Below are 25511 nucleotides of genomic sequence, written 5' to 3' on the forward strand. Positions count from 1 at the left end.
AGTTAACAGATGATACAAGGTATTGGTCGAATTAGGGCTAGATCCTCTCTATAGTAGATGCATTTTAAAATCGTGAAACTAACGACGATACGTAACGCGCTAAAGCGGGTAATATCTATTAGCGGTGTGCTTGAGTTGTTATAACTGAAAATTGAGACAAAGAAAAAGGTGGTTCTAAGAAAACCGAGATCCCGATCATCGTCATCACAAAGTGGAAAGATGGAATTTTGTGGCGAACCCTTTGGTGGGTTATGGCTCTTTTTTTGAATTTGGATCTGACCAAAAAAACCCATCAAATTTAGGTTATGTTATTGAAATAATGACTAAGATTCCAACTTTATGTTTAGTTGAATTATGAGATGGAATTCATTTATTTATCCAAACTTTATCAAAAAAAAAAAAAAAAAAAAAAAAAACTCGAACTCGCTTTGCTTTATCTCTCTCGTTCTTCTTTTATCCTTAAATAACAGTAGCATTTTCGTGGATTTCGACATTATCCATTTTGTTTCTTAATTAGATATCTATAATTTCTTCTTTTTACTATTAAGATAACATATCTTGGTCGTGATATTACTTCGTCCACTTTTTAGGTTTAAACTCATATCGAGCAAGCTTTTGATAAATGTAGAATGAGGGTCACGTGATCTTCAACTGAAGATTAGGCAAACATGCTAAATTAAAAATTTTGTGGCTTTAATATTGATTAAATTTTGGAGGAAAGAATTTGGAAGTGCAAATGTTTGTGAAAGCTGTGTAAACAATACTCCTTCCAGCATATTTTGTTCTCACTCGAGTATGTGGTCATGAAAATGTTTATGAAAGAACGAATGTACGATCTACATATCATATGATCTAAAATTATGGGACCTCATGTATTTTTATGTCACATACATTAGGGTACTTCTCTTGTTACGATGAAAACAGACGCGTACACTACAATATTTATATTTAACATGATATCATACAAACTTCTTTCCCTCCATGGCTCTGGCAACGTCGTGCAGTAATTGAAGGGCAAGTCCAGGAGATATGTATATGTCTGCCTAGTGGATCCATGTACACGTACATGGATCATGTGTAGAGAAGTATTTATGAAAGAATTTAAAAGAACTTAGAGTCATTACAAAACTATCCACAGTTACCAACACAAGTTCTTCCAACATGTTATGTTCTCACTTACGTGCATCTTAGGAAAATTCATAAGAGGTCACTCAACATAGAATTGCTCTAAGTAAAGCACGCATAACCATGTAGTTCTCAGTCATCCTACTCTCTAGATCGCTCTCATTCGAATATGGTAGGAATAGGTATTAGTTTCATTTAGTTCATCTCCCATATTGGTATCTGTTTGTCTAGTATTCTTATAGATGTAAGGAAATTTCTTCTTTTTAAATTACGTAAATTTTTGTATCTCTTCGTTCATTTGTGTTTGTTGGTGTGTGAATGCAATCGATCCTTAAAAGATTTTAGAACGTTTGAATGAAGTAGAAGTGGATAAATGTTGAAAGAAAAGTTAGGAATGGTTGGGCAGTGGCCGCCGGCGCCGGCGCAATAGTAGGGTTGGGTTAGGCAACGCACGGCGTTAATGGGCGACACTAGGGCTTAAATATGAGTGGTTATCTGACCATTGTGGGGCAAGAGTGTGGGGCAAAAGCCTATTCTCCTTTTCAAATTAATGCCCCTTTTACTCAACTAGTGCTTTTAAGAACAATTTTTTTAAGAAAAAAAGATTGATTATTGACCTAAAGTTTTCTTATCCACACGTTTTCTTTATAAGAATTATTCTTATTTTTGAAATTTTCGAGCCTGATGTTAGTTTCTATAACGATAGCGTTGGTTCGTCCTCGAACTACATCTTACTGGGAGAATGACCTCAACATTCTCCTCCATTCCCTACAACATAGTCACGTTACCTACACCTCGCTTCTTTCTAGCATGTTTTGTTCTCACTCACATGCATCCCATGAAAATTTCTAAGAGATCGCTCAAAATCTATTCTATCCTTAGGAAGTTACGAGAATGACTTATGAGATAATGTCCGTCTAAACATAACTCAATTAGTTTGAATACATATTTTTAACAAAAAGGTTCTAGATTCAAATCCGTCATCTCATATATTATTGAACAAAAACAAATCCAAATCTACCGCTAACAAATATTGTTAGCTTTAGCCCGTTATATATCATTGTCAGCCTCATAGTTTTAATGCCAACTTTGATATCATTTGTAACAGCTCAAGTCCATAGTTAGTAGATACTCTGATATCATATGTAATAACATCATTCTAGCGTTAGTAGATATTGTCCGCTTCAGCCTCACAATTTTAAAATATCTATGTTAGGGAGAGATTTTGACACCCTTATAAGAAATGTTTTGTTTCGTTTTTCTCTCCAATCGATGTAAGATCTTGGAACGAAGATGATAAATAAAATATTGAAAGGAATAGAAAGAAAGACCAGCAGATTAATTACTTTTGTGAAACAAAAGAAAAAAGGGAAGAAAAAAACAAACAAAAGAGTTTGAAAATATTCGAGTCTATCCTAAATGGATGATGGGGCAAAAAAGAAAGTCATTGAAAGGTATTGATTGTAAGTGATGTCAAAGACCAGCTGCCCACTCAAACAGCGTCAAGCCAATGCCATTCCCGATGCCACAGCCACAGCCACAGCCACAGCCACAGCCACAGCCACTGCCACTGCTAGCTAGCAATGGCATACGTAAAATGAATTGGCCTTTGATGTGACTCTTAAAAGCACCAAATTTTGCCACAAAACGTACACCAGTTTTCTTTTCACGCACTTCCCTCCATTTGCTGCATCTGATCTGAATCATTCAGCTTTTTTTTGACATGTTCTGTACATATCCACACCTACCCACTTCCTCCAACCCTTACTTCATCACCATTTTCTTCCCTTGTCTTTTTGCCTTCTTAAACTAGAAAGCCTTCCCTAATGGGTCTATCATACTTTCTCATAGGGTAAATTTCTCCCTATCAAACCTATTTTAAAACTTTGAGATGGATCTCGAAAGAGATAGCTCAAAGATGACACTATCTACTAATGATGGACTTGAGTCGTTACAAATGGTATCAGAGCTAGACACTAGACAATGTGTCATTGAGAAGGCTGAGTCCTGAAAAAGGGTGGACACGAGACAGTGTGTCAACAAGAATGTTGGGCCTCAAAGGGAATGGATTGAGGGGTACCACATCGATTGGAGAAAGGAATGAGTACTTGTTATATAAATCTCACAAATTTGTGTAATAAATCTCACACACACTAACACGATAGACAGAGACAAAGAACACTCTGTTTTATCTAAAACCCCCCTTTTTTTTTTTTTTTTTTTAGTCGTCGTCGTCTGCTTTGCCTTGTAAAGAAATGTATTTATAAGCTTCTAAAACTAATTATAGAGCCACTTTTATGGCACTATTCCTGCAAACACTTTGGCCTTTTCTTTTACAAACCTACTCAAATTAACTAAAAATAACATTTAAGATTCAACCGTGCCAGTTAGAACACTGGCTCGAAAGTGGTAAATTGTGAGATCCCACATCGGTTGGGGAGGAGAACGAAAGGGTGTGGAAACTTCTCTCTAACAGACATCCCACATCAGTTGGAGAAGAGAAGAGACGAAACATTGTTTAAAAGAGTGTGGAACCTTTCCCTAGCAGACATCACATATCGGTTGGAGAGTAGAACTAAACATTGTTTATAACCGTGTGGAAACTTCTCCCTATCAGAAATGTTTTAAAATCTTTAGTGGAAAGTCAAATAGGACAAGTAGCGGTGGTCATAGGCTATTACACTTTCGGCAATGTGCGAAAAAAGACACCCTTTTTTGCTACTTAGGTTGGGCAAACCCTAACTTAAGTGTGTTATGAACCACTCAGTTACCATACTTTTTGGTGCTCGTTTTTCATCTTCCATTTGTTTTGGTTCTGTTTTAATGACGTTTTGAGTATACAATTCGATGCCTGGTGTTGGGACACAACTCATGGTTATGTAAAAAGGCTACCCATCACCTCATTTTCCCTCCCTTTTTATCTGTCTTCCACCAGTTTTATTGGCTTCTTTTTTAGACTTGTTTCTTCTGTCTTTTGAAAATTTCAACCATCATATATCATCAAATAATTTTATAGACTTTGAATAAGTTGTTCAAGTTTCATGAACAAACCCACAAAAAAATTTCAATATTGGCGTTCAAATATTCGTTCATATACCTATCAAGTTCAATACTGATGTCGTTATCTATATTTTTTGTCTTCATAGAAAAAATTTCAAGAAGTTATCCTACATAATTGGTCCAAATCAAACCAAACGCGTATAATTTTGAAGTTACACCGTATTTGTATATATAGTAATTATGAATTATTTAGAACTTATCTTAATCATATCGTAGCTTTGGTGTCACATGCCCACCCACCTACATTCAGCTTAGTTTACCTCGGAACCACATCATACTATGAAAGGTTCCAATTTGATACCATCGGTAATGCTCCATGTCCAAGATTTGAAGCCATTGGTGAATTTGGATTCTAAATTTTGAGCTTAAACCCTAATCATTTTTTTTTTTTTTTGCTTGATAATTATTTCTTATTTTCTATTTTTAAAAAATAGAAAAATAGTAACATTTGATAGCTACATTATTTGAAAAAAGTTTGAGAAAAAAGATAATTTATTATTATTATTTTTTTTAAAGAGTAAAATGGGATTTGGTAGAGAGAGCATTTGGGTTTTGTGAGGGAGGTGATGATAAAAGAAGATGAAATTAGGGCTTGAGAAGTGTTGATACGAATAGAAGAATGGGCCTTAATGGGTGGGTTGAGAAGGAGAATATAACGCCCCAAGCCCATCGCTAGCCGAAATTGTCTTTTTTAGCTTTTCCTTTAAGATTTTTGAAACATGTCTCGATTCATTTATGTACCATTCAAATTGTAAATATGGTTTAACTAACACCTATTTTGGTGGTCGACGTCTTTATTGACATACCACTCCGTGTCTAGGCCTGATATCTTACGAAACAATTCAAGTCTATCAGTGACCAATATTATTTGTTTTGTCCAGTAGGTAAGGTGGTTAGTCTGGCAATTTTATAGTTTGAAAATTTAAATTTTATTTCTTTAATTGTAGAAAATAATAAAATTATAAAAATTAAATTGGAAGAGAGTTCAACACGTGAGGGGAGAGTGACTCCGAAAACGGAGTACAGTTAATCCGTTTTGGTTCTTTCCGTTCAACGCCAATCACAAACCCTAATCCAAAAATCCCAAAATTCCTTTGGGAGAAATGTCCCAAACCCATCACCAAAATCCCCAATCCTTTCTGAATTACTGGGGAAACATCTCCGAGGAAGATTATTACGCTTCTCAACGAATCAAATCCTCCAAATCCTTCTACACTTCCCCTCGCGGCCTCAAGCTCTTCACTCGTTCATGGCTTCCTCTGCCTCCCACCCCTCCTCGAGCCCTCATCTTCATGGTCCATGGCTACGGCAACAACATCAGCTGGACCTTCCAAGCCACTGCCATCTTCCTCGCCCAGATGGGTTTCGCCTGCTTCGCTCTCGACCTCGAAGGCCATGGCGGATCCGAAGGTCTCAAAGCCTTCGTCCCTAATGTTGACTCTGTCGTCCTTGACTGTCTCTCCTTCTTCCGATTCGTTAAATTAAACCCCCAATTTCAGGGTCTGCCCGCCTTCCTCTTCGGCGAGTCAATGGGCGGTGCGATTTGCTTATTGATTCATTTCGCTGATCCCAAAGGGTTCGATGGCGCTATTCTCGTCGCACCCATGTGCAAAATCTCTGATAAAGTGAAACCCATTTGGCCGATTCCTCAATTTCTTACGGCGGTTGCGAGGTTTTTGCCGAGTTTGGCGATTGTGCCGACGGCGGATCTTTTGGAGAAGTCGGTGAAGGTGGAGGAGAAGAAGATTGTGGCGGAGATGAATCCGATGAGGTATAGGGGGAAACCCAGATTGGGAACTGTGGTGGAGCTTTTGAGAGTTACAGAGGATTTGAGCGGGAGGCTGGGGGATGTGAAGCTGCCGTTCATCGTCGTCCATGGCGATGCGGATGTTGTTACGGATCCGAATGTGAGCAAATCTCTGTATGAGGAAGCGCAGAGCGAGGACAAGACGATGAAGATTTATGAGGGAATGATGCATTCTATGCTGTTTGGGGAGACGGATGAGAATGTGGAGATTGTTCGAAATGATATTGTTTCTTGGTTGAATGCGAGATGTAGGAGTAGGATAAGTGTAGATGATGATGATGATGATCAGAAGAATTAGATGAATCTATTCAAATTGTTTCGATGATTTTAAGGAAACTCCTTGTTCTGGGAATTTGATTGTTACATGATTGGTTTGTAAAATGGATGAAATGTTATAATTTGATTGGTTTCGAATAAATTAATAAAAATATTCATAAATTTTATAATTGGTCACAAGATGTTCTTGTAGAGACCCGAGTCAGATCAGTGGCTTCTCGAGTGCGGGTGGAGAAGAGTAGACATAGGGACCCGAGTCAGGGTACAGGTGGAGAAGAGTAGACATAGGGACTCGAGTCAGGGTACAAGTGGAGAAGAGTGGACATAGGGACCGAGTCAGGGTACAACGTAACTAAGACCATTTCATTTACGGCGAGTACGTGTGGTAAGAAATTTCAACCTTTGAAGTGAGCCCATTTCAATCTCTGAATAGCTGTGGAAAGTTTGTTAGTGTATTTTAATATCTTTAAAATACTTTTGTTTTTTTTTTTTTTTTTTTTTAATTAAATGTATTATTAAAATTTTTGAAATTCGATATTTTTAATAACGTAAAATGCATTTTTTTTTAATATTAATTTAGTTTTTTTTTTTAATATTTATACCATGATTTATATCTTAGTTACAAACTATTAAAATATGTTTTGAATCAATTTATTCTTTTATGAGTTTGTGTAATATATTTCATGATTTCTTTTTCTCTAAAATATATAATAACTTTTTTTTTTTTTTTTGTTAAATTACAATTTAATTCCTAATTTTTTATATTTTTATCTATTTAGTGCGTGACTTTTAATGAATAATGAATTATTATTAGCTTTTTCTAACAATTTCAGAAAATAAAAGAGTAATAATACTATAAGATAAGAGTAATTAGATATTTTAATTATTTGTTGGAATATTTATAAAATTAAAATGGAAAATAAAAATTGGATATATTATTATTTATATAAAGGATTTAATTATTCACAAGCAACCAAAGTCGACTGGGCCTGGTTGAGTGAAGCGGACACGAAAGGAACCGAATAAGACCCGTGAAGCCCAGACCCGGATCCATTAACTCCGAGAATTTCAACTCCCCGACTGCCAGCGTTTGAGGATCGCCGGAACGCCATTTGCAATCCACTGGGAGCAGCGAAGATTCTTGATTGATACCTTTTGAGAGTAATTTATCTTTCAGAGGTACAATTTTCTTCGTGATTTTTTCTCCGAAATGAGTTTGTTGGATTTATTGTAAGTTTTCGACTAGTCTTTTTTGTTCGTCTCTCTAAATTTAGTGGAATTAGGGCCTAATTCCTTAATCAGATTTGTTCTCTTGTCGTTCCATTTTTGTTCTTGGGAGCTTGAGAGTAGTATTTGGAGTAAGCTAGTGTTTGTAATAGCGTCGGATTATGATATCAGTAATCGGATTTTCTTTTCTTTTTTTAATCTCAGATTTCTTCTAGGTGAGTTTGCGGTTTTGATTGTGTATAAATCGATGGATTTGAAGGCAGCGCACTGATGTCATTGTTCTGGATTGTGATTCGTCAATTTGCAGAAAACGAAGCGATGGTATATGACTTCAAACGCACATTCTTGATTGCATAATCAAACAACACAGCCTTTTGTTTTTTATTCTAGTTTAGTGTTCTTTTAAGGAAGTGAATTTAGAGATCACCACTGAAAGGGCTACAGATCTTTCAATCAAGATTCTTTCTTCGGATAGGTTTATAGTTTGTTATAGTTCTTTTCCCCCCATAATATGATTCGGCCTTTACTTTACTCTCTCAGGCCACGTCAAAGAAAGTTATTACAAGGGAAGAGTGGGAGAAGAAGCTTAACGACGTGAAGATTAGGAAAGAAGACATGAATAAATTGGTAATGAATTTCCTTGTCACTGAAGGTTATGTTGATGCAGCTGAGAAATTTCGGATGGAGTCTGGGGCTGAGCGTATCCATTATTTAATTCAGTAACTAAGGCCCTCTTTTCATTTTTGTTTATGTGGAATGTTGATTTATGTGGTGTTCTTGAGATTTGCCTTTCTATTTGCTTCTCCTTATGGATATATAGCAGAAATCGATCTTGCGACCATAACGGATAGAATGGCCGTCAAGAAGGCTGTACAATGCGGTAATGTTGAGGATGCAATTGAGAAAGTGAATGATTTGAATCCCGAGGTTTGATTCCTACACTAAAAACTTTGTTTGGTGGTTAGAATAGATGTTCATCAAGATCTTTAGTAATAAACGTATAGGACGAATTATGCTCTGCAGCCTTTTGTTATGTTCTCTTTGTGCACATACCCGGAACATGAAAATATTTAACTGCTGTTGGCTTCCTGTGATGAATATTCTTAATTTCACTTGGAAATTTGAGTGTTTTATGACATGTTATATGCTATAGACCAGCTACCAATCAATGTCCTTAACATACTTACCGCCTTCCCTGTCTTTGTAATTTTCATGTTCATTGAACCAAATCTTGTGTGTACTTGTGATATTAGATGCTAGTGGTCTCTTTAGCATCTACTCATGGTATATAGCTTGATGAACTGATGACACGGGTTTTAATGATCGATTAAGAAATTATCAATAAGATTTTCTTCTTTTTCCTTCCTTTCTGAGGATGTGATTTCACTCCATTTGTGGTTTGAGCCTAAGTGATCTTTTGAGTCGTAAATATGTATGGACTGAGAAGTTGGATTCCCAATCATCTTATCGAACAATAATAACTTTTTTAAAGAAAGGAAAATAGTAGTACACACACACGGAACAAATAAATATCATTCGTTGCTATCATGGCAGCTATCTGATTAAGTTTGATATGGTAACTGGAAAATAGTTGGATATTGTTGGTTTGATGTTCCTTCTTCAGTTCTTGATGTTATGTTATCTAAACACACGTCTAAAGTAAACTCTCTTGCAGATATTGGATACAAATCCCCAATTGTTTTTTCATCTCCAACAGCAAAGATTGATCGAACTAATTCGTAATGGAAAAGTAGAAGAAGCTCTTGAGTTTGCTCAGGAGGAGCTTGCACCAAGGGGAGAAGAAAATGTAATTTATGTGGCTTTCGCTTTCCACCTTTCTATCATCATATTGTAGCTTAGATCAATAAAGTATATAAATGCTTATGTACTCGTTGACATTTGAAATGTCTTATGTACACTTCAACTGTGGATTTCCCTTCACCTTCACCTGCTCTCCAAAATAACCCTTTTACTTCTTTCAGCAAAGCTTCTTGGAAGAGTTGGAGAGAACAGTTGCTTTACTTGCTTTTGAAGATGTTTCCAACTGTCCGGTGCGAGACCTTCTGGACATCTCTCAGCGCCTGAAGACAGCAAGTGAAGTTAATGCAGCCATCTTAACAAGTCAGAGTCATGAAAAAGGTTAAAATTCTTGCCACCATTTGCATTTGAAGTGCATAACATTAAAATAGTACTCTCTTTCCTACTTGAGAAATGCTGCTAGATCTCTGCCATGTCCAATAATAACACATGGCAATGAGAATTGAACCTTTGGTTAATATCAGTACTCGAACAAAATCATTGATTTTGATCTCAACTCTAACAGAGACATGATAGTATTTTGAGTAAGCAGGCGCATCAATGGCAGACCAAAAGAAGTCAAGAACAGTCTAGTTTTCACCTGCAACCTGATTTAGTGTACTTATGGCTAACAAATTACAATTTGTTGTCGTTTTACAGATCCGAAGCTGCCAAGCTTGTTGAAGATGTTAATGTGGGCACAGGACCAACTCGATGAGAAAGCAGCGTATCCTCGCATCAATGATTTATCCACGGCTATGCTTGAAGATCCTCCTATTTGAATACGTCTTCCAAAAGAACGGTGAAAGAGATTTCTCAGCGTGTTTGATCGGAAGAAAAATAAAATCACGTAGGTTGATCATTTGTAGTTTCCTTATTGTCTTTCATCATCTTCGTTTTAGAATTTCCTTAGTTACATTACTGGCCTCAAATGCTAAGATGGTTGTGTACAAAAGATTATCAAACCTTTATTCTTCAAGTGTCAAATTGTGTGCAACATGTTTGTCCCGCTCACCTTACTCACCTTACTTAGAAGGAAACAAGCTATGTGCAAACAATCATCACTCAGATTTGACCCAAAAAACATAAACCCACATGGCGGAATTGTAAGGATTGCCACAATTCTGAAGTGTTCATATTTGGATGCATCATCAATATCCTCGCTGACTTTGGTGTGCCCATCATCAAAATTAAGAGCATAGCTACTAGGATCGTACTGAAACCTTAGTGGCCGCTTGCTTCCATTCTTGATGGCCTTCTTTAAAGCCGCCCTCACCCTCCAGAACAGACTCATACATTGTCTTTTACCGTAGGCATTCATCCCAGCCAGCCCTCTACTGCCCTTCAGTTTCATCCCGAGCGCGCAGGACCCGTTCGATGAAATTCCCCAGAGAAATGGCTGCAGATTTCTTGATAAATTAAAGGGTGTTGTAAATGAGGAGAGACACTCCCTTATACTGCTTGGATCGGAGGAGAAGAGAAGATGCATATATTATAAGTAAAAGCGTTGGAGTTTTGAAGAGAGAGGGAGGAGTAGAGCGCAAGCTTGTTGGAATGAAGGCTAAAATTCTATCATTAAGAGGAGGGGGAGAGGTGGGGAAAAGAGGACATGGTTGGCGCAGAGGTGCAGTGGGCAGAGAGCCTCTCCAATGTCGTATCACTATCAGAAACTGTTGTTGGCTTGGCTGCTGGTGCTGCCGCTTCTGGTAGAAGCCACTGCTTTGATTGAAACGGTAATTTCCTAACCCATTATATTAGCAAACCATATGATGTATGATATAGACAAATTAGAACTATATGCAACAAAATTAAATGTTGCTACCATGTGGTCATTCATCAGGGAGAATTGATGTAGATATTGTTCTCTTTGTACTTTTTCTTTCGAGCTTTCTCTCAAAGTTTTTAAAATTTGTCTGCTAGGGAGAAGTTTTCACACCCTTATAAAAGAATGTGTTGTTTTCCTCCCCCAACCGATGTGGGATCTCACAATTCACCCCCTTTCGGGCCTAGCATCCTCATAGGCACATGTTCCTTTCTCCAATCGATGTGGCACCCCCCTTCGGGGCTCAACCTCCTCACTAGTACATCGTTCGGTATCTAACTTTGGCAGATATTGTTGTTTTTGGGCTATCTCTTTTGGGTTTCGTCACAGTTTTTAAAATGTGTCTGCTAGGGAGAATTTATCATATCTTTATAAAGAATGTTTTGTTCTTCTCTTCAACAGACGTGGAATCTCACAGTTGAATAGGACGAGGGAAGAGTTGATATAAGATATTAATAGTGGGTGGCAATATTCTGATGCCTATATGATTTTGTGGTGTGCTAAAGAGGGAGACTGGCAGTGGGAGTGGTAGTGGTAGTTCTAATTGAATAAGGCTGAGGAGTTGGATTTTACAGTCTCTACAGACGAGGGGTAGCAGGCATAAATGAGGGAGGGTGCCTCTTCATTCATCAATCACTATCAAAAAGAATTCTTTGTCTTTGCTTTTCTTCTTTCAATCCTTACTATTTTGTCTCTAACTAAAGCCATTATCAACCATGGTAATTCAATTTCATAGCTTTGTGGGGCTTTTCTGTCATGCCCCTTTCACCTTCTTTCTTCTCTTCTCTTCTTCACCTTTCTTACCCATCCCTTTGCTTTTTCCTTTTTTTGTGCTCCCAATTTCCTTCGTCCATACGAAATGTTTTACTCAAAGATCTACGTTGATTCGATAATAAGTACTGAAAACAATGTGTGAGATCTCACATTTGATGGAGAGGACAACAAAGCATTCTTTGTAAGAGTGGAAATCTTTACCTAGTAGACGCGTTTTAAAAATCAGGAGGCGGAGCCCGAACTAAGGAAAAATTCAAAGAGGACAATATCTACTAGCGGTGGGTTTGGGCCATTACGAATGGTATCAAAGCCAAATATCAAGTGAAGTGTCAGCGAGGAGGCTAAGCCCCGAAGGGGGTAGTCACGAGGCGGTGTGCTAGCAAGGACACTAGGCGAAGTTAGGTAAGATGAAAGATAATAAGCATTAAAAACAATGTTTATTGGTACGAGATATTTGAAGCGAAGTTAGGTTTATGTCCAAAATGAATAATATATATAGAATCCAGCTCTTGGGAGCTTGTACCTAATCTACCCGAGAGTCCCATTCCTTCTTTCAACAAGATAATTCCAGGTGTTAGTCTTTTTCTTCCCTAGTACAGAGTTTTTGTGAGGGATATGAAACTATAACTAAAGAATAACAACTCTATTGATATCAGTTTCTTTTTAAGTGAAATCGAAAGAAAATCTATGAAAGTTTACGTCGAAAGTGAGTTTAAGTTTTCCTTCGTTTATTGGGTCGTGGGATTTTCTCGACAACCTATGGCCCAAGCTGAAAGCCTATTTATGTCTTTGGACCAATTGGACCATTGGTAGGTTGCTTAGTAGAAGAAACTAAAAGTCTATACCATACTATAATGAACTATGACCAATAAACTACGACCATGTTTAATTTTTTTTGGACCAACTCTAAATTTTAAATTGAATACATTGATAACTTGAGCAATTCGAATAGAGTTCACAATCTAACTTTGTATTTTCAGGTTGGGTTGAATTAGTCGTTTTTCTTTTTTAATTATTATTTTTTAAATCCTACTTATCTACTGTATATATGTCATTAATAACTAATATTTGAATTTTTTGAAATTTTAGTTATTAATGACATTTCATAAAGTTGAAATATCAAATATTTATCAGTCACTATACATCACTAACATCGATTACTAATGTTCTTAAGTTAGTTTGGGTTTTAACCCTATTTTTGGATTGGTCGGGTTAGTCAGGTTGACCTAACAAAAAAAATATTGACCCACAAACGGAACCAAATTTTAGATATTCAAAAAATTCAACCATATTCAAATCGAAAAGAACCTAATCAATACTTCGGGTTAGTCGAGTTATCAGATCACATGAACACCCTAAGGTCAATCATAAAACAACTGCAATTGATTATTTAAAGAAAGATATAAAGATTTGATTTTTTTGAACTTTAAAAAAATAAGATTTATTACAACTTTATTGGTTACTAATACCACACTTTTGAAATTGTTTCCATTGTATCATATAATTTAGTTCATAAATGATAAATCAATTAAAGTTCATAAAAGCCAAAATAAATGATTTGAAATAAATAAAATTATAGTTAATATCACACTTTATTGGCTGCTGTTTGTCCCCTCAAAAGTCACCCCTTTCCTTTAAATATGTTGTCATTTTCATCCGATACCATATTTCAATGAGTGCGATGTTGAGGATAGAATGATTAAACTCCTTTTTCGATGATTCAATCATAAGAACCCCATGGTTAAGCGTACTTTACTTGGAGCAATTCTATAACGACCCAGATCCACTGTTAGTAGATATTGTCCTCTTTGGATTTTCCCTTTCGGGCTTTCTCTCAAGGCTTTAAAACGCATCTTCTAGAGAAAGGTTTCCACACCCTTATAAATTGGTGTTTTGTTCTCCTCTCCAACTAATGTGGGACATCACAATCCACTCCCCTTCGAACCCAGCGTCCTCGCTGGCATTCGTTCCTTTCTCCCATTAAATTTTGAACCTTTTGATGACTCTTTTTTTTTTTTTGGATTTTATTGGGTATTCTTTTTAGGTTCTTTTTCATAGTTTCTTTCTTTTTTGTTCCCTCAAATATTTGCCTTTTCTTCACACTATAAATAAAAAAATAAAAAAATCACTTTTAAAATTTTTTTGCCCTTTTTCTTTATTAAATTATATCCATAGCCAAAAAGCATGATTTATACAATAAAATCCATTATTGTAACTAATAGGCATGGTTTATAATAATGTTAAGTTCATAAAGTTGAATTATTGAGCCAAACAAAGGTCCCTCCCAATCTTCCACCACTCCTTTTGTATTATTCTTTTCAAAATAAAATTTTAATATATTTTTAGTTCTTTCCTACCCGGGAAGATTATTTCAATTCCGGTTTTTGTGTCGGGAAGTATGCCCGATCGATTCAGCCTTAGAAGATTCGTCGAAAAAAGGGTTAACATTGTTGGATGAAAGTTCCACATCAGCTAATTTAGGGAATGATCATGGGTTTATAACGAAGGAATACTCTCTCCATTGGTATGAGACCTTTTGGGGAAGCACAAATCAAAGTTATGAGAGCTTATGCTCGAAGTGGACAATATCATACCATTGTGAAGAGTCGTGTTCATCTAACATGGTATCAGAGTCATGCCCTAAATTACCCATGTCAATAGAATCCCCACATGTCGAACAAAGGACTCCAAAAGAAAAAGTAGTTGAGCCTCGATTAAGGGGACGGGTCGGGTTCATATAAATAAACTTATATATAAGGACAATATCTAAGGTGGGCCAGAGAAAAGGGATTGAATGGGGCCCATGGGAAGGCTTTTCGTACACTTAAGCCCATAGGGATAGGGCTGGTGTTGGTAGGGAGCCCAAATCCGTAACAGCTAGGCCTGCTATGGGCCCATCCCATCAAAAGCAGAGGAAAAAACAATGCCGCCCTGTCTCTCACTCTCCCTGCACCCAAACAAAAGATTAATGCATAAAGTATACCCAACCCAACCATAACCATAACCAAACCCTACCTCTATTCACGGTCGCTATCACGTCTCGACGACTAACGTTGAATCTACGATACAAATTTAATTTCAAATCAATAAGTTGAAAACATATTAAAACAATGACCCATATTTGAGTTGTTTCAGTTTGACACGATAGGTGAATGAAACGACAATAAGAGAAAAAGAGGGTGTTCGGGGTTTTGAGTGATCACTGTGTGAATGATGGTCATACACCTGTCACGGCTATAATACCCTAAAATGTACTATAGTCGTGAAATCTTCCTACCCTGAATTATATGCTATTTAAGTCGTGACGTTTAAGGGTGATCGGAATTGTAACAAAATCACTGTTACAATTCCGATCGCAAAAATTTTGAAGTAATATGTCACATTTAAGGGTGGACCAAAGTTTTATTTTTTTAATTAGAAATTACATTATTGTCTCACTCACACTCAACACACTTCATATTTTTTCTAATTTCTCAAATTTAAATAATTATAAATAATATATTAAAAAAATTGACTCGTGGACCTTTTGACTGTTTTAACGGCTAGGATCCATTCTCCACCGCGCGGTAAGATCTGAACCGTTGATTACAATTACAAGACAATCTAACGGAACTTGATGCTCCAAATGTTTGTCTACGGTCTGACAAGCTGGACTGAAGCTGACGTGTTGTACCAGTGCAGTCCTTTTTTGTCCCCCACCCATTTATTTTTATTTATTTATTATTCATAGTTTCTCCACGTGTCGGATTTTTAGTGGTGCGACTTTCGGCCCGGGCACACGACCCGACACGGTGGCATGTGAGAGTGTGGGTCCGGTTTGATGGGATTCGGTCCGCAAACAAGGTGAGTCGGATCTAGAACCTTTATTTTATTTATTTATAAATTAATTTTGTAGGGCTTCGTATGTCGGCGTGGCGTGTATTTTTTTGGATTTTTTTTAATACTCCGATTTTTTTTTATTAACTTTTTATTAAAATATATTAATTTTAAAACCATTTCTTAGATTTTTTATTAAAAATATATCCGTTTTGAAATTATTTTTATGATATTTTAAGTTACACCCATTCCCCCAAAGGCCAAAAAGATAATTTTTTTGTTTTTTTTTTTTATTATTTATTATTTATTTTTTAAAACCAATTAAATAATGGTAGTTTTTTTCCTTTTCAAGTTGTCTTAGGACAAAAAAATAAAATTATAGTATTTAATTTAGTGTAGAAGCGTTGGAGGGGAAATGGCAGTTTATGTAATTTTATGAGAATTGAAGGGGTAAATGGGAAATTGGAGTCGATCCAAAGGCTGGGGGAAGGAGGAGTGAGTTGTTGGGCTGGGCCCAATGTTGGCCCATTTTACAGCCTATGTGTTGTCCTCTGAGGAACCATCATTTTATTAATTATTATCGACGTTTTTTCGGTCTCAATAATACAAATAAAAATTATTATTCCTCGGCTAAGGGAGCTGAAATTTTTTTAACTGTTCCAAGTTGATGAGACCATCCACCTGTCGACTAGTTATGTATGATTGTCAGTCTCATAATTCTACGATTGACGTGGAATCTGACAATTCACCATTTATTTCCTTTGGAGTCTAGCGTGTTGAGGATTATTGGGATTGGGAGTGTCCCACATTGGTTAATTTAGTGGAAGATCATGGGTTTATAAATGAGGAATACTATCTCCATTGGTATGAGGCCTTTTGGGGAAGCCTAAAGCAAAGCCATGAGAGCTTATGCTCAAAGTGGACAATATCATACCATTGTGGAGAGTCGTGATTCCTAACATGGTATCAGAGCCATGCCCTAAACTTAACCATGCCAATAAAATCCTCAAATATCGAACAAAGAATGGCGAGCCTCGAAGGTGTAGTCAAAAGTGGAGGCTATTCAAGAGCTCCATAAGCCTCAGGGGAGGCTTATAGGAGGCTTATAGTGTGATGCCAATAAAATCCTCAAATATCGAACAAAGAATGGCGAGCCTCGAAGGTGTAGTCAAAAGTGGAGGCTATTCAAGAGCTCCATAAGCCTCAGGGGAGGCTTATAGGAGGCTTATAGTGTGCTTTGTTCGAGGGGAGGATTGTTGAGGATTATTGGGATTGGGAGTGTCCCACATTGGTTAATTTAGTGGAAGATCATGGGTTTATAAATGAGGAATACTATCTCCATTGGTATGAGGCCTTTTGGGGAAGCCTAAAGCAAAGCCATGAGAGCTTATGCTCAAAGTGGACAATATCATACCATTGTGGAGAGTCGTGATTCCTAACATAGCGTCCATCAGTCTCATGGTTTTCTCCTATCGAGATGGGATTTGACAATTCACCTTCTTCTCTCCTTTGAGGCCAACGTCCATCAGCCTCATAGTTTTCTCCAATCGATGTGCGATGTGACAATTCACTCCTTCTCTCTTTTGGGATCCAACGTACGTCTGTCTCATGGTTTTCTTCAACTGATGTGAGATTTGACAATTCACCCATTCTCTCAGTTTTCACTAATCGACGAGGGATATGACAATTCAACCCCTTCTCTCCTTTGGGCCCAGTGTCACAATCGCGGTTTCTAGGCAGCGTATTTGGACAAGCATGACCGTGGCACCCAGCATCCATCAGCCTCATGGTTTTCTCCAACCGATGTGAGAACTGATAATTCACCTCCTTCTCTCCTTTGAGGCCCAACATCCGTCAGTCTCATGATTTTCACTTATTGATGTCGGATATGACAATTCAACCTCTTGTCTCCTTTGGAGCCAACATCCATCAGTCTCACGATTTTCTGTAACTGATATGGGATCTCACAATTCACCTCCTTCTCTTTGGGCCCACATTCTCGGTCGTTGACACACTGCCCGATCTGCCCACCACTAATAGATATTGACTACTTACCACTAGTTGATATTATCAGCTTTTGTCTGTTACATATTGTTGTCAGCTTCAACTGATGTGAGATTGCATTAGCCTCACGATTTTCTTCAATCAATGCAGGATCTCACAATCCCCCTTCGAGACCAGAGTCCTTGAACGCAGGCACATAGTCTAATGTGTTCATCGCTAGCCGATACTATTAGCTTTCCCTTGGTGATAACACCCAGAAGAAAAAGTGACAGTGGAATTACAAATTCCCAAAGAAAGCAATCCAAATTCCAAAGCTCTGTTTTCACCCTCCGCTAAACTGTGTTGGTGTGATGGTAGCCCACACCCTCTCTGTCTCTCTCTCTGTTTGGGGCCTATATTACAACTTCAGTACCTGCTCAAGTTGGTGATAACACCCAGAAGCCTCACTGCTCTGTGTCCCTCCCATTTTCTCTCCCTAATTCACCTACAATGACCTACAAAACCACCAGCCATGCCGAATCGCCCAAACTTCTCTGAAACTCTTCACCATCGCATTATGGGTGAGGAAAGCTATGGATGGTCCCCAACTGGGGCTCCTCTCGACGTCCAGAAACAGGACCACTGGAGGCACTTCGACAACTCCGTTGATGCTGTCTCTTTTGGTTTTGTTGCTACCGCCATTCTCGTCTCAATGTTCTTGCTTATGGCTATCTTTGAAAGGTTTTTGCGACCCACTCCCTCAGCTTTCTCTCACGACGGTGGCCGGAGGAGCCACCTTGACCCTGAGGCCCAGATGGGTTTTGCTGCAAAGCTTGGCCACCCCTCGCCCAAAGTGAGTTTCCCCAATTTGTGCCTAATTCTTCTGCAGTTTTTTTTAGAGTATGCTGTGTTTGGCAAATTTTTTTGAGGTGCTTCTTGTTCATTGTTGTTGGATTGTTGTATGTTCTATCTTTAGTTGGCTGTATGGGGATGCCATTGTTGCTCATTTGGGATGGCCCTTCTTCAAAATCCTTCTATATCTCTGTCTGTATGTCTGTGTTTGTTGGTCAAAGTTCTTGAAGTCTTGAATTCAAAATGGAAAAATTCTGGTCCTGTACTTGTCAACTGAGACAACCCATGTTGTAGGACTTGATATCAGAACAACTTGCTTTGTGTCTATCTTTGTCTTTCCTTCCAAATTACAATTTTAAAGGGTACCTTGCAGTTTTGAAAGTTCAAGTTTATCTTGTAGTTCTTGCTTTCTTCCTGAATTCTGCAGTATTGTTTATGAGCACTGAGTTTTTATCACACCACATCATTGTCTCCTAATTATGGATTCTAGGCAAGGACTGGGTAGTTCTTTTGTGAGGTCCCATATCGGTGGGGGAGAAAACCTCTCCCTAACAGGCATGTTTTAAAAACTTCGAAGGGAGAAACTTGATAGGGAAAGTCCAAAGAGGACAATATTTGCTAGCGGTGGATTTTGGCTATTACAAATGGTATTAGAGCCAGACACCGGGCGATGTATCAACAAGGAAGCTAAGCCCCAAAGGAGGGTGGACATGAGTCGATGTGCTAGCAAGGATGCTGGACCCCGAGGGGGTGGATTGGGGGTCCCACATCGATTGGAGAAGGGAACGAGTGTCAGCGAGGACGTTGGGCCCCAAAGGGGGTGGATTGTGAGATCTCAGTTGGGGGAGGAGAACGAAGCATTCTTTATAAGAGTGTGACAATTTCTCCCTAGCAAATACGTTTTAAAAACCTTGTTTCGTTCATATTCTCGAACAATCAAGTTTGATAGACGAAGAATAGACTTTAGAATGTAATTTTTGAAATCTTACATTGTGACAAATGAAGAATGCTGACCAAATGTAAGAGCCCAAGTCCACCGCTAGCAGATATTGTCTTCTTTGAACTTTTTCTTTTGAACTCCCCTCAAGGTTTTTAAAATGCGTCTGTTAGAGAGAGGTTTCCACATTCTTATAAAGAATGTTTCGTTCTCCTCTCCAACCGATGTAGGATCTCACAATCTACCCCCTTCAGGGCCCAGCATCCTCGCTGGCATTCCGATGTCTGGCTCTAGTACCGTTTGTAACAGTCCAAGCTCACCATTTGCAGATATTGTCCTCTTTGAACTTTTCATTTCGGGCTTTTCCTCAAGGTTTATAATGCGTCTGCTAGGGAGAGATTTTCACACTTTTACAAAGAATGTTTCGTTCTCCTCCTCAACCGAAGTGGGATCTCACACCAAACCTTGTTGATAAGATAACATTTCATAATTATTATCATGCGACCCATCTTTAACCTATGGATACGTCTTGCAGCCTTCTAAGAAACATATAAGGCCTACCTAGTGGTCTTGTCTAATTGCTCAATCACCGAGCTTGATACTAGTAGGTATATGTTTGGGACACTAACAAGTGCATATTTGTGTACTCAAGAACATAAAAAGACATATTTGTAACTACCTAGAAGTTGTTAGAGTTGTGTGGATATAAATAGAGTGAGCTTGAGAGGTAGCTAGAATTTGGATAGTAGTTTTTGTGAGATCCCACACTTTTGGAGAGGGAGCGAAGCATTCCTTCTAGCTAAGAGTGTGTAAACCTCTCCTTAGCAGACGCGTTTAAAACTGTGAGGGTGACAATGATACGTAACAGGCTAAATGAGACAATATCTACTAGCGGTGGGCTTGGGTTGTGTTACAAATGGTACCAGAGCCAATCACTAGATGGTGTGCCAGTGAGGACGCTGGCGCCTAAGGAGAGTGGATTTTGAGATCTCATATTGGTTGGAGAGGGAAACGAAGCATCCCTTATAAAGGTGTGGAAAGCTCTCCCTAGCATATGCGTTTTAAACCTGTGAGACTAACGGTGATACGTAACGGGCCAAAGCGGACAATATTTGCTATCGGTGGGCTTGGGCTGCTACAAATGGTATTAGAGCCAGTCACCAAACGGTGTGCCAGCGAAAACGCTGGCCCCCAAGGAGAGTGGATTGGAGAACAAAGCATCCCTTGTAAGGGTGTAAAAATCTCTCTCTAACAGACACGTTCAGACAATATCTACTACGGGTGGATTTAGGCTCTTACCATTTTAGTTTTGGGTGAATCCACCTCTATTGCAGTGCTTTCATTTAGTTTCCATTTCAATTTATAGTTCCTATCAAAAGACAAAACATTTGGATCTATCTAACTTACCGACGAAGCTACGAGCAATGTATGGACTCGATCGTAAGTGCACCCTTATACAAGTGCAAACTTGAGCTAGTGCATGCTTGGGAGTAGTTTTATAATGGTCAAAATCACTTTTATCGTACCGTTTCTAGTTATTTTCGATCGGACAGCAAGTGATTTTCATCGTTCTAAATCACTCCTAAACATAAACATGTAGGTACTTTGCTACACTGAGCAGTGAGCACTACAATGTTGGCTGTCTTCTGATATGCTGGCTTTTTATGTCTTTAGCTTTGTGTATCACTTCATTTTTGTTGTGTTTATATGCAGATGACTGTGTATTCCTATGGAGTTTCAGTACTAATGCCTGGAGATCATATTCCAACCTACATTGCTCACCCGGCTCCCGTCCCGTCTCCCCCGGAACGAATTCCATGGCCACAGCTACAACAAAACACCATATCCTACGCCACCACCAGCTCCCATTTCACTGAAACTTCAAGCTCCTTATAAGCTCAAACGAACCGAGCATGAGAAAGAGGTTCCTTAGGTTCTTATTCTGTACATACCCTCACAACCCTCCTTCAAGGTAGCAAGTTTCACATTTTTATGCCTCCCACAAGGTTTAGCTTTTATCTCTTTCAAGGCTCTTGGCTTCATCCCCTCAGCAATCATATAGAAAATGTAAAATGGTTTTCGAGTACAAGCGAACTTCGAACGTCGAATGTCGAGATATGTATGAATTCCTTGAGCTTTGAATTCAAACTCTTGAGCTAAAATTCTCGTCTCTGCTAAAGATCAATGAGTTCATAAACTCCCAAATGATTGATACTCTTCCTTGTATATTATTAAGCCAGAGAATCCAAGAAAATGACAGCATATACACAAAATCTTATAGATGACAGCCATTTCTTCTCATGGATCTTGTCTAAATTCTCCAGTTTTGGACTTGCTCTGTTTTTTTGTCGGTTCATATGCAGAAAAGCAAAAGTCAGACGCAATGTTAGAAGAATTGTTACTACCAATGCTGAAGAAAGTAAGTTAATGATGGTGATCGATCCTTCGTTTCCACTCAAACTCTGTTCTTCGATTCAGAAATCATCGCTGGGCTGACTCAAATTTACTTTTTCTTTCTTCCTTTTTGTCTTTAACTGATGTAAGAGCTAGTTCTGAGAGTTCAGAGTGTTTGTACCATAAAGAAAAACAGAGCCCATTAGTAGCTGCTTTGTTCATTTTGGAATACCATAAGAACTGATTAGCATGTGTAAAGCTAACACTAACTAAATCTTTGATATCCATTTTTGTGGCCTAAGGAACAGAGCAACCCAGAAATTAGATATTAAATAAGAGAGAGAGAAACAGAGCAAGAAAAAAGATGCAAATTTGTAGCATAATTGCTAGAGATTCACTTTAAGAGAAAACAGAGACTCACCTAACCAATACGGCCTGTTTCCTTAATTGACCATTCAGACATTCATTATTTACAGCTTACTACAATTTCCAGACCAAAAATAGGAACCCCACCGTTGAAGAACTCACAAAAACAGAGTACAGGAAATTGAATGGCACTGCTCGACGGTCCGGTGAACTACGCCGTCGTGTTCTATCAGAGGAAGATGAAGCATTCCAATGAAACAAGTGGGTTATCGAGGGATTCGTTTGTTGTTGGCCATTTTCCCTCAATCGTTTCGTTTTGTGCAGGCTGAGCCTGCCCTGTTTCTTTCCGGGAATAATCTCTTCCGCCGGTTGCTTCCCGTCCGGGCGACATTCCGGATCTTCGGACAGAAGGGCTCCGTCCTGCCGCTGTTCTCGAGGCTACGCTGTCGATCCGGGTGGTGGCAGGGGATCTCGACCGCCGATATGAATTCTCAGTACTGTTATGCAGGCGTGGCTCCGGCCTTAAACTCCGCCGGGAAAGTCCTTGCGCCATGTCTCTGCTCTGCACCAACTTCACAGTTCCGCCGTTAATCCGGCCTGGCGACTGATTGGATTTTCTCGTTGGCGATTTCCCCACTTGTCTATCCCTCCCAAGAACCCAATCATCGGAGTTAGGCCGGCTTTTGGGCAATTTCGCCGGAGATCTGGAAATCCTCTGACGAATCTCTTCGTAATCATCCACCTTCTCTGTTACAGTCGTAGTAGACAGCGTTTCGCTAAAGCTGCAAACGTCAGAAACCTCAGAAATTTCTTCAGTCGGGTGAATGGGTATTCCGCCATTGATCCTCCCAGAGAAGGATTCCCCAGTTTTCCTCTCCCCAAACGACGATTTGGGTTTGGGGGTTTCGGAGAGAACTTCCTTGACAGACTCTTCTTCCAGCGGCGGAGGAGCTCTGTTTCCAATGGCGGTGGGTTTGGGATAGGAAGAGCCAGATCCAGAATGGTGCGGCGGAGAGGATGAATTAGAAGACCTAGAAGAACTGACACAACAACCCATTTTCTTCAAAATGGGTTTGCAGTTACAGAGATGGGGATTCACATTGAAAGTCAGAGAAGGTTCAGAATCATTGCGGGTTTTGAGGAAGAAGATGAGTGGAAAGTGAGAGAAGTTAGAAATGGATGCTCTGATTCTGGTGAAACCTCACGCACTCACGCAAGGAGAGAACAAAAGGGATCTCCCCCGCAGGCCCCAACACAAAATGGCTATCATTATCATGGGATTTAAGCTAAATTATGTTTCCACCCCTCCCCCAATTTCATAATATGATTTCTTTTTTTTTTTTTTTATATTATAAATTAATAAACAAATAAAATACAGAGGTTTTCCCTTGATAGGGACCAATCCCCACATAGAGATTCCTCGTTCCCGACCTCGATTTCCGGAAATGAGAAATGGGATAGAGACATAGATGGATAATCCCCACGAGGAAGGGATAGTGAGTGCCTCCCGACTCTGCTTCGTTGTCATCCATACTCTCCTCACCTTAATTTTCTAAACTGAGGAACGAGATACAGACGTAGATGAATAATCCCCACGAGGATAGGGATAGTGAGTGCATCCCGACCATGCTCCGTTGTCATCCAGACTCTCCCGACCTTAATTTTCCGAAATGAGGAATAAGATAGAGACGTAGATGAATAATCCCCATGAGGATAGGGATAGTGGGTGCATTCCGACATGCTTCATTGTCATCCATACTCTCCTGACCTTAATTTTCCGAAATGAGGAATGAGATAGAGATGTAGATGAATAATCCCCACGAGGAAGGGATAGTGAGTGCATCCCGACCATGCTCCGTTGTCATCCAGACTCTCCTAACCTTAATTTTCCGAAATGAGGAATGAGATAGAGACATAGATAAATAATCCCCATGAGGGTAGGGATAGTGAGTGCATCCTGATCGTGCTCCGTCGTCATCCATACTCTTCCGACCTTAATTTTCCAAAATGAGGAATGAGATAGAGACGTAGATGAATAATCCTCACGAGGATAGGGATAGCGAGTGCATCCCAACCGTGCTCCGTTGTCATCCATACTCTCCTAACCTTAATTTTCTCAAAATGAGGAATGAGATAGAGACGTAGATGAATAATCCCCATGAGGATAAGGATAGTGAGTACATCTCGACCGTGCTCTGTTGTCATCCATACTCTTTGAGTACAGCGCTGAGTGACAAATAAGTGAATGTGATTCAGTCTTCCGTCACAACCAGCTCAATTAATTATAATATATATTCTTCAATTAACCCGTCATAAATATGAATTTTTAGCTCGAAAAAAGTCAATTCGAGATTAGCTATAAAAAAATGTAAAATAATGATTAAGATAAAGATAGTTTTGGCATGTGGAGTGGAATAGGCATATTGGCCATCTCCATGTGCTTCATTATTATTCCTCTTTAACAACTCCAAACATTTTTGCAACTATTATATGAAAAGGAAGAACAATAAATAGCTTTCTCTCTCCAATTATTTTATTCATTTTGTTTTATTCAAATGAAAAATAATGCATAAATTTCTTATGATTGAGCTACCGAAAAGGTAGGTATACCTTGTTGTTATATGTAGTGAGTTTCAATTCTTTTAAGCTTTTCTTAGTCATTCTATCCTCAAGATCGCTCTCATTTGAATGTGGTTTCAATTCGTTCATGTAACCCCTCTTTTACTCGGGTGTTATATGCCCACAGCTTCCGTCTTAATTCGTCTCTAAACCCCGTCTTCACTCTTAGAAACAAAAAGTAAATAATGTAACCATGTCGCAAGAGATGTAGGAGAATGTCGAGACACAAGACTTTCTAACTTTTATCTGACATTCATTCGGTCTCTCCTTTAACACCTTGTGTGTTTTCTTGTAGGTTAAATAATCATTAAGTTACATCTTCCGACATCCAAATGTTTTTCCTCCTTACTCCATGACTCTTTTGAAAGTTGTTGCCGCCACAAATGACTCATAAACCGAAGGGACCTGATACCACTTGTCGAGAGAAAAATGAGATAGAAAAAAAGAGATGACACAAAAACTACACTAGTTTGTCCCAAACTCGGAACTACATCCCGTCTTCTACAACTGTAGATCCTACCTAAATATCGAGATTACAAAAAGCATAACAACTTTCAGTAGTCCAACAAAAGCTATCGACTTTCCAATACCACAACTCGGTAGCTTAGATAGATAAACAACTAAAAACAAGAGAAACACTCTTTTTCTCTCGTAGT

General features: G+C 38.6%; 4 protein-coding genes across 5 annotated transcripts; 3 read left to right on the forward strand and 1 right to left on the reverse strand.

Moving 5' to 3' along the window:
* The first annotated feature begins 5268 nt into the window (after positions 1 to 5268).
* LOC111802539 (caffeoylshikimate esterase) lies at positions 5269 to 6365 on the forward strand. Its single transcript, XM_023686946.2, has one exon. It carries the CDS (start codon positions 5289 to 5291, stop codon positions 6288 to 6290), a length of 1002 nt encoding a protein of 333 aa, XP_023542714.2. The 5' UTR covers positions 5269 to 5288; the 3' UTR covers positions 6291 to 6365.
* A 922-nt stretch (positions 6366 to 7287) lies between these two features.
* LOC111802566 (LisH and RanBPM domains containing protein) lies at positions 7288 to 10289 on the forward strand. Of its 2 annotated transcripts, none has more exons than XM_023686979.2 (7): positions 7288 to 7447; positions 7700 to 7816; positions 8036 to 8195; positions 8316 to 8422; positions 9171 to 9302; positions 9478 to 9634; positions 9953 to 10289. In XM_023686979.2, the coding sequence occupies exons 2-7, from the start codon at positions 7766 to 7768 to the stop codon at positions 10072 to 10074; spliced, it is 729 nt and encodes a 242-aa protein (XP_023542747.1). In that variant the 5' UTR covers positions 7288 to 7447; positions 7700 to 7765; the 3' UTR covers positions 10075 to 10289. The 2 variants fall into 2 exon arrangements, with proteins under 2 accessions (XP_023542747.1, XP_023542748.1); XM_023686980.2 differs by having other exon boundaries at positions 7292 to 7447; positions 7711 to 7816.
* A 7771-nt stretch (positions 10290 to 18060) lies between these two features.
* On the forward strand, positions 18061 to 21661 carry LOC111802594 (uncharacterized). The gene is made up of 2 exons (XM_023687021.2): positions 18061 to 18540; positions 21190 to 21661. The coding sequence occupies exons 1-2, from the start codon at positions 18220 to 18222 to the stop codon at positions 21370 to 21372; spliced, it is 504 nt and encodes a 167-aa protein (XP_023542789.2). The 5' UTR covers positions 18061 to 18219; the 3' UTR covers positions 21373 to 21661.
* Positions 21662 to 22225: 564 nt separating this feature from the next.
* LOC111802557 (uncharacterized) lies at positions 22226 to 23533 on the reverse strand. Its single transcript, XM_023686966.2, has one exon. It carries the CDS (start codon positions 23291 to 23293, stop codon positions 22466 to 22468), a length of 828 nt encoding a protein of 275 aa, XP_023542734.1. The 5' UTR covers positions 23294 to 23533; the 3' UTR covers positions 22226 to 22465.
* Positions 23534 to 25511: the final 1978 nt, after the last annotated feature.

Source organism: Cucurbita pepo, chromosome 9 (assembly GCF_057944985.1).
Source record: "Cucurbita pepo subsp. pepo isolate OVF chromosome 9, ASM5794498v1, whole genome shotgun sequence".
Taxonomy (NCBI): Eukaryota; Viridiplantae; Streptophyta; class Magnoliopsida; order Cucurbitales; family Cucurbitaceae; genus Cucurbita; species Cucurbita pepo.

Excerpts from the sequence above, each read along its gene's own strand:
- LOC111802594 (XM_023687021.2), top strand. The coding sequence starts at position 18,220 with ATGCCGAATCGCCCAAACTTCTCTGAAACTCTTCACCATCGCATTATG. Across the intron at positions 18,541-21,189 it reads TTGGCCACCCCTCGCCCAAA|ATGACTGTGTATTCCTATGG; the intron begins GTGAGTTTCCCC and ends GTTTATATGCAG.
- LOC111802566 (XM_023686979.2), top strand. The coding sequence starts at position 7,766 with ATGTCATTGTTCTGGATTGTGATTCGTCAATTTGCAGAAAACGAAGCG. Across the intron at positions 8,196-8,315 it reads GATGGAGTCTGGGGCTGAGC|CAGAAATCGATCTTGCGACC; the intron begins GTATCCATTATT and ends ATGGATATATAG. Across the intron at positions 9,303-9,477 it reads CACCAAGGGGAGAAGAAAAT|CAAAGCTTCTTGGAAGAGTT; the intron begins GTAATTTATGTG and ends TACTTCTTTCAG.
- LOC111802557 (XM_023686966.2), bottom strand. The coding sequence starts at position 23,293 with ATGGGTTGTTGTGTCAGTTCTTCTAGGTCTTCTAATTCATCCTCTCCG.
- LOC111802539 (XM_023686946.2), top strand. The coding sequence starts at position 5,289 with ATGTCCCAAACCCATCACCAAAATCCCCAATCCTTTCTGAATTACTGG.